At 46.3% G+C, this 7,795-nt stretch overlaps 2 protein-coding genes across 2 annotated transcripts; one reads left to right on the top strand and one right to left on the bottom strand.

Annotated features, from left to right (window-relative positions):
• Positions 1-303: 303 nt before the first annotated feature.
• Positions 304-1,152, top strand: LOC121601769. Its single transcript, XM_041930575.1, has one exon. It carries the CDS (start codon positions 304-306, stop codon positions 1,150-1,152), a length of 849 nt encoding a protein of 282 aa, XP_041786509.1.
• Positions 1,153-1,916: 764 nt separating this feature from the next.
• LOC121601771 lies at positions 1,917-2,503 on the bottom strand. The gene is made up of 3 exons (XM_041930576.1): positions 2,429-2,503; positions 2,260-2,358; positions 1,917-2,186 (listed from the first exon to the last, which is right to left on the bottom strand). The coding sequence occupies exons 1-3, from the start codon at positions 2,469-2,471 to the stop codon at positions 1,957-1,959; spliced, it is 372 nt and encodes a 123-aa protein (XP_041786510.1). The 5' UTR covers positions 2,472-2,503; the 3' UTR covers positions 1,917-1,956.
• Between the last annotated feature and the right edge of the window lie 5,292 nt (positions 2,504-7,795).

Here is a 7,795-nt window from a genome sequence, read left to right as displayed (position 1 = left end):
TTTCTCACATTTTTGGTCCTTTGAGCCGGATCCGTGCGTGCTAAGTGTTTTCTTTTGCTCTGCATCAAGAGCAACGGCAAATTCGGAACGCTCCGCATCACGAGCACGGTGCAAGTCATCATTCGTGCCATTTCGAATTCTCGCGCTCGTTCAAGTTCATTAGCCCTGCAGCAAGGGCATCGGTCGAATTTTCGTGATCGTGAATCGTGGTTTATTTTTCCCGCATAAATTCGAATTGCTACAGTTTCGTGAACGTTCATATCGCGTTATAGACATTATCGTGAAAATCTGACGGAAGCTAAGATGGACAAGAAGATAAAATCTGCTCAGCACAAAAAACTCGTCGCAGTGGAAAATATTAAGGCGCTGGAGCGCTTTAAGCAGAACTTCAAACCCGAAAATGTAGGTGAAATCCCGGAGGTTATGGAGGGTTTGGAGCAACACAGACAGGACTTTTTTGCCGCGGTGGCAAAGCTGGAAGAGTATGACGACACCAGTGATGCGATTCAAGCCTGTATTACTGGCAGGATCGATATGGAAGAGCGCTGCCGGCGGCTAAAATCGTTCCTTAGAGAAAACCAGCGGAAGGAAGCCAATTCGCTCAACGACTCCTTATTGGCAAACTCAACCCTAGCGTTTGGACGGCCAAACACATCAAACATACGTTTTCCCAAAATCGAATTACCAACGTTCGACGGTGATTCGACAAAGTGGTTGTCATTCCGCGATCGCTTTGTCGCGATGATTGACGCAAGTGCCGAGCTGCCGCCAATTGCAAAACTGCAGTACTTACTTTCGTCCCTGAAAGGTGACGCTGCGGTTCCCTTCGAACATGTTACTCTGACCACGGAAAACTATTCTGTTACCTGGGCTGCGCTGCTTAAGCGATACGACAACTCACGGATGCTCATTCGCGAGTACTGGCGACGGCTACATTTCCTACCTGCGATTGCAACAGAAAGTGTCGATGGCTTGACGTCGTTGGTAGATGAATTCGTGCGATATGTGAATGGGTTGCAGAAGCTGCATGAACCTGTCGACTCATGGGACACGCCTTTGTCCAACATGTTGCTGATGAAGCTGGACAATGAGACCATTCTGGCGTGGGAAAGGCATTCTGTGCATAAGAAAAGGATAAGTACAGCGAGTTGATCGAATTCCTGCAAGACCGAATCCAAATCCTAAAATCGAGCCAGAGTATCTCGTGCGATCGGATTGTGGTTCCGATCAAGGTGGCCGGGGCATATCGGCCCACCGCACCACGGCGATCGGTAACCAACGCTGCTTCTGTGCAAAGGAATACTCCCGTTTCATCGACCATTCAACAAGTGAGCTGTCCATTGCAGTGTGCAGATCATCACCTGGTTCGAAATTGCCCGGTATTTTTAGCCAAAAATACTCAGGAGCGGCGGGAAATCGCACGGTCAAAGGGATTGTGCTGGAATTGTCTCAGTTGTTCCCATCAAGTGAGATCGTGCAAATCCGAGTATTCTTGCCGTTCGTGCAAGGAACGGCATCATACGCTGCTTCATCAACCACCACAACAACCTACAGTCGCTTTGTCAGCCCAATCAGATGATGATATGGTGTTTCTCGAGACGGCTATTGTGTTTATCGTAGACGATTATGGAGAGAAGCATGAGGCACGGGCGCTTCTGGATTCGGGCTCCATGTCCAACTTCATTTCGGATACGTTAGCTCGGAAGCTCATGACACCTCGAACGAGAGTTAATGTATCAGTGTCTGGCATCGGAACTTCAAGGCAGCAGATAAAGGGTTCGACCACGGCGATCGTTCGTTCAAGGAACCTTCAATTCACCACCCCATTGGAGTTTCTGATCCTGGATACACCCTTGGCAGACATTCCCACCTCACCAATCAACGTGTCTTCGTGGAACATCCCGGATATAACGCTAGCAGACCCCACGTATCATATCCCAGGCAAGGTCGATGTGGTCATCGGTGGCGATACGTTCTGGGAGCTGCATACCGGACGTAAGCAATCTCTCGGTTCGGGTCTGCCATGGTTGGTAGAAACGCAGTTTGGATGGGCGGTAGCAGGAAATACAACGTATTCGTCTCAACAACATCGGGTGTGTAATATGGCAACGAGCGACAGTCCGTTGGAAGCCATATTGACGCGGTTCTGGGAGAGCGAGACCATCTTCGACGAACCCGCTCTATCTCTGGAGGAAGACATGTGTGAACGTCATTTCATCTCTACTGCAACCAGAGACCCATCTGGCAGGTATGTCGTACGTTTACCACAAAATCCTAATTCGAATATCGTTTTAGGAGAATCGAAAGCAATCGCTGATCGTCGTCTCCTAGCGGTGGAACGGCGGCTCAAGTCTAACCCTGCAATGAAGGAGGAGTATAGTAATTTCATGTCGGAGTATGAGCGCTTAGGGCACATGAAACAACTCACCGAGCCGGTGGACGATTCGTGTGAACACTACTATCTCCCTCATCACGCGGTGCTTAAGGAATCGAGCACAACCACCAAGGTTAGGGTAGTCTTTGACGCGTCGTGCAAGACATCTTCTGGCTACTCCTTGAACGACAAACTCCTGGTTGGGCCGGTGATCCAAGACGATCTGTTCACCATCATCGTTCGTTTCCGGTCTCACGCAGTTGCACTCTCAGCAGACGTTGAGAAAATGTATCGCCAAATTCTCCACGATTCTCCCGACACTGAATACCTGCGCATTCGGTATAGAGGAAACACCGCAGAGCCGATTCAGACGTTTCAACTGCAAACGGTTACATATGGCACGTCTTGCGCACCCTTCCTAGCAACAAGAACGCTAAAGCAGATCGCTCTCGATCACAAGATGCAATACCCCCGAGCAGTGGATCCTGTATTGCACGATTTTTATGTGGATGACCTGCTAACGGGAACAGACGAGTTGGCAGACGCAATTGAAATGCAAAGGCAGATTTCTGAGATGCTCAAGCAGGCTGGATTCGTGTTGAAGAAGTGGGTGTCGAACGTACCCGAAGCACTAATCGGCATTCCTTCTGAAGACCTGGCCATCCATCCTTCTCACGAATGGCAAGATCCCCAGTTTGTATCGACGCTTGGTCTGGTTTGGGAGCCAGCAGTTGATATGCTGCGATATCGGATCGATCTACCAACTGCTGCGACGATGTTGACAAAGAGGCTAGCTTTGTCCTACATCGCCAAAATCTTTGACCCGCTTGGCTTGCTTAGTCCAACAATTATCATCGCTAAGCTCTTTATGCAACAGCTGTGGAAGTTGCAGGAAAACGGGAAGCCATGGGATTGGGATCGTGAGCTACCATCACATCTCCAAAAGGAATGGACGGCATTTCATTCCAAGCTGCATTCACTTCGGGAAGTGCGCATTCCGCGTTACACTTCAATTCGGCAAGCAGCAAACGTGCAGCTACACATTTTCGCAGATGCTTCTCAGGTGGCATGTGGTGCTTGCTGTTACGTCAGGGCAGAAAACGATTTGACATCATCGGTACAGCTGTTGGCAGCTAAGTCTAAAGTAGTATCGTTGTCGAACACACACTCTATAGCGAGACTCGAGCTCTGTGCAGCGCGGTTGGCAACGCAACTGTTCCGGAAGGTCAGTCAGTCCCTCAACGGTGAATACGATGCTTTCGCTTGGACTGATTCCATGACCGTGCTACATTGGCTCAATTCAGCACCACGGAGGTGGAAGCCTTTCGTTGCCAACAGGGTGGCACAAATTCAAGGAGAAACTCGGATCAAGTGCTGGAGGCATGTTCCTGGTGTAGACAACCCAGCAGACGATGCATCGCGAGGTCTACTACCAGACAAATTGCAATCCTGTGAACGATGGTGGCATGGGCCACATTGGCTGAGCAGCAAACAGGAAGAATGGCCTATAAGAGAACCTGCAATTGAAGAAATCGCATCAATAGAAGAAGAACGTATTACACAATCACGAATAGCTGCAATGTCGATGGAGGACGATTTCAACAATAAGCTATTTGCACGGTTTTCAACCTACCTCAAACTTCGTCGAACCATGGCGTATTGTTTACGTTTTGTGCAATGCATGAGGACACCGAAACCCGCAATTATGTCACCGACAGCCAAGGGTCATGCTTCGATTCAGAACATGATTACATTGATTGCACCTCCATCTCGAGACGAACTCATCCAAGCTGAGCTTCAGTTGTGTCGGTTAGCTCAGCAAGATTCATTTGCGGATGATTTACCCGCGGCTAAAAACGGCAAGGATCTACCACGCAATTCAAAGCTGAAATGGTTGTCCCCCTTTATTGATGAGGCGGGAATCCTGCGTGTTGGTGGCCGGCTTCGCAACGCACAAATAGCAGAATACGCGAAGCATCCCATACTTCTTTCTGCAAAACACCTGCTCGCAGCATTGTTAGCAGTCGCGTATCACCAGAAGTATATGCACACCGGTCCTGAACACTTATTATCCATCCTTCGTGAACGCTTCTGGATAATCGGTGGCCGTAATTTGACCAAGTCGGTTTTCCATCGGTGTCACAAGTGTTTCAAGGCCAAACCTACACTGGTGCAACAATCCGTTGCAGATCTTCCGACATCAAGGGTTACACCCACGAGACCGTTTGCTGTCAGTGGTGTGGACTATTGCGGTCCGGTATTGCTGAAGTCGCCTGTTCGCAATAGAAGTCCCACCAAGGCATACATCGCCATCTTCGTGTGCTTTGCAACACGAGCGGTCCACATTGAGTTGGTGAATGATCTCACTACGGCGGCATTTTTGGCAGCACTAAGGCGCTTCGTGGCTCGCAGAGGCAAAATCGCGGAACTGCATTCAGATAATGCCACTACGTTTAAGGGGGCTGCACACGAACTTCATCGCCTCTACGAGATGTTTAAGTGCAGCAATAGCGAACGCATCGAAATCTTCAACTGGTGTGCCAATGAAGAAATTCAGTGGAAGTTTATTCCACCTAGGGCGCCACACTTCGGAGGACTGTGGGAGGCTGCTGTACGATCCGCTAAACAGCACCTAATTCGCACGATAGGAAGTACGAGCCTCACTCAGGAGGGAATGGTAACATTGCTAGCACAGGTCGAACAATGCTTAAATTCAAGACCCCTGATTCCGCTTTCTAGTGAGCCTTCGGACACGCAACCACTCACTCCGGGTCATTTTTTGGTAGGGTCGAACATGCTGGCGTTGCCACAAGTTGATAGGAGTCAGGTGTCAGCCAATAGATTGAAGGAATTTGATTTGGTGCAAAAGCATATGCGTTGGTATCCGGAATACTTGCAGCAGCTTCAGGCCCGGGCCAAACGTTTAATAGTTCCACCAGTGTCGCTAGAAGAAGGGCAATTGGTAATCATAAAGGAAGACAATATACCACCTACCTTGTGGCCAATGGGTAGAATAACACGATTGCACCCAGGAAAGGACGGCGTTGTTAGAGTAGTAACACTTCGTACAGCTGCAGGAAAGGAGAGAGTACGCGCAGCAGCTAGATTGGCAATCCTTCCAAATCCAAACATAGGTGAAGAAAATTAACCTCGAACACCAAAGTTAGGAGGCGATCAGCGCGAAGCACATGCGTAATGTAAACAACCACACCGCACATACACACGACACGATACACGAAGTGACAGATCGACACTTGCAACTTGAACAACACAACACCACACTTGCACAACATTTGCTATCTCTGAGGCGAAGTTAGATCGAGATACTTCTTCATTTTCTTATTTTTTTCAATTGTATTTTCTGAATGTTTAAAGAAATACTTTCTTTGGTGGCCGGAATGTTGGAGATTGATCATTTAATTTATTAGTTCGAATTCGAAATTCGAACTCAATTTAGAAATAGGATAGGAAATGAACTCATAGGCATAGATAAGGATAACAGAATGAACTCAAAATGAATTATGTAATGAACTCTTGACAATTGAATATACAGTAGCAAACGGACATTTGAACGAGTCGCATTTATTTCCATAACCGACACAAATTATTCTAATATCGGGAAAGAAAACGAGTTGTACACCGTATACGAACATTCGTGAAGTTTTCTCACAGGGTCATAGTGCACTATATACGCATGCTAAAATTGATAGGTTTTCCCGAGTAAAATGCATTCAGAGCCCATTTACAAGGCTATCCGTGAGTTTAATCGTAGAACCCATGTGCGGCTTTAGAAGACCGCTTCAATACCTTTCCAAAACTGTCTTAATCGTCTCGCTAGGACACATGGTTACGAAGTTATGGCCATTTGAAGGAATGTCCAACTTTCCCCTCCATCCATATGGCCATGGTTGAAATTTTGACGAAAATGCAAGGTCAACCATTATCGTTCTTATATCATTGAGGCTTCTTGAATAACCAAACCAAAGCCCTGGAACACAATAATAAGGATCTTGGCGATGAAAAAGTCTCAAAATGGGTCAGAGTGCACTATATACGCATGCTAAAATTGATAGGTTTTCCCGAGTAAAATGCATTCAGAGCCCATTTACAAGACTATCCGTGAGTTTAATCGTAGAACCCATGTGCGGCTTTAGAAGACCGCTTCAATACCTTTCCAAAACTGTCTTAATCGTCTCGCTAGGACACATGGTTACGAAATTATGGCCATTTGAAGGAATGTCCAACTTTCCCATCCATCCATATGGCCATGGTTGAAATTTTGACGAAAATGCAAGGTCAACCATTATCGTTCTCATATCATTGAGGCTTCTTGAATAACCAAACCAAAGCCCTGGAACACAATAATAAGGATCTTGGCGATGAAAAAGTCTCAAAATGGGTCATAGTGCACTATATACGCATGCTAAAATTGATAGGTTATCCCGAGTAAAATGCATTCAGAGCCCATTTACAAGACTATCCGTGAGTTTAATCGTAGAACCCATATGAGGCTTTAGAAGACCGCTTCAATACCTTTCCAAAACTGTCTTAATCGCCTCGCTAGGACACATGGTTACGAAGTTATGGCCATTTGAAGGAATGTCCAACTTTCCCATCCATCCATATGGCCATGGTTGAAATTTTGACGAAAATGCAAGGTCAACCATTATCGTTCTTATATCATTGAGGCTTCTTGAATAACCAAACCAAAGCCCTGGAACACAATAATAAGGATCTTGGCGATGAAAAAGTCTCAAAATGGGTCATAGTGCACTATATACACATGCTAAAATTGATAGGTTTTCCCGAGTAAAATGCATTCAGAGCCCATTTACAAGACTATCCGTGAGTTTAATCGTAGAACCCATGTGCGGCTTTAGAAGACCGCTTCAATACCTTTCCAAAACTGTCTTAATCGTTTCGCTAGGACACATGGTTACGAAGTTATGGCCATTTGAAGGAATGTCCAACTTTCCCATCCATCCATATGGCCATGGTTGAAATTTTGACGAAAATGCAAGGTCAACGATTATCGTTCTTATATCATTGAGGCTTCTTGAATAACCAAACCAAAGCCCTCGAACACAATAATAAGGATCTTGGCGATGAAAAAGTCTCAAAATGGGTCATAGTGCACTATATACGCATGCTAAAATTGATAGGTTTTCCCGAGTAAAATGCATTCAGAGGCCATTTACAAGACTACCCGTCAGTATAATCTTAGAACCCATGTGCGGCTTTAGAAGACCGCTTCAATACCTTTCCAAAACTGTCTTAATCGCCTCGCTAGGACACATGGTTACGAAGTTATGGCCATTTGAAGGAATGTCCAACTTTCCCATCCATCCATATGGCCATGGTTGAAATTTTGACGAAAATGCAAGGTCAACGATTATCGTTCTTATATCATTGAGGCTTCTT

The sequence above is a fragment of the Anopheles merus genome, unplaced genomic scaffold, assembly GCF_017562075.2.
Source record: "Anopheles merus strain MAF unplaced genomic scaffold, AmerM5.1 LNR4000175, whole genome shotgun sequence".
NCBI lineage: Eukaryota > Metazoa > Arthropoda > Insecta > Diptera > Culicidae > Anopheles > Anopheles merus.
This window is presented reverse-complemented; position numbering and strand designations above follow the sequence as displayed.

Bases quoted from the DNA above. Each gene is read 5' to 3' on its own strand.
- LOC121601769 (XM_041930575.1), top strand. From the start codon at position 304: ATGGACAAGAAGATAAAATCTGCTCAGCACAAAAAACTCGTCGCAGTG.
- LOC121601771 (XM_041930576.1), bottom strand. From the start codon at position 2,471: ATGAGGGAGATAGTAGTGTTCACACGAATCGTCCACCGGCTCG. The intron at 2,359-2,428 runs GTGAGTTGTTTC...CCTTCATTGCAG, and splicing joins ACGAATCGTCCACCGGCTCG to GGTTAGACTTGAGCCGCCGT. The intron at 2,187-2,259 runs GTACGACATACC...GTCTTCCTCCAG, and splicing joins ATTAGGATTTTGTGGTAAAC to AGATAGAGCGGGTTCGTCGA.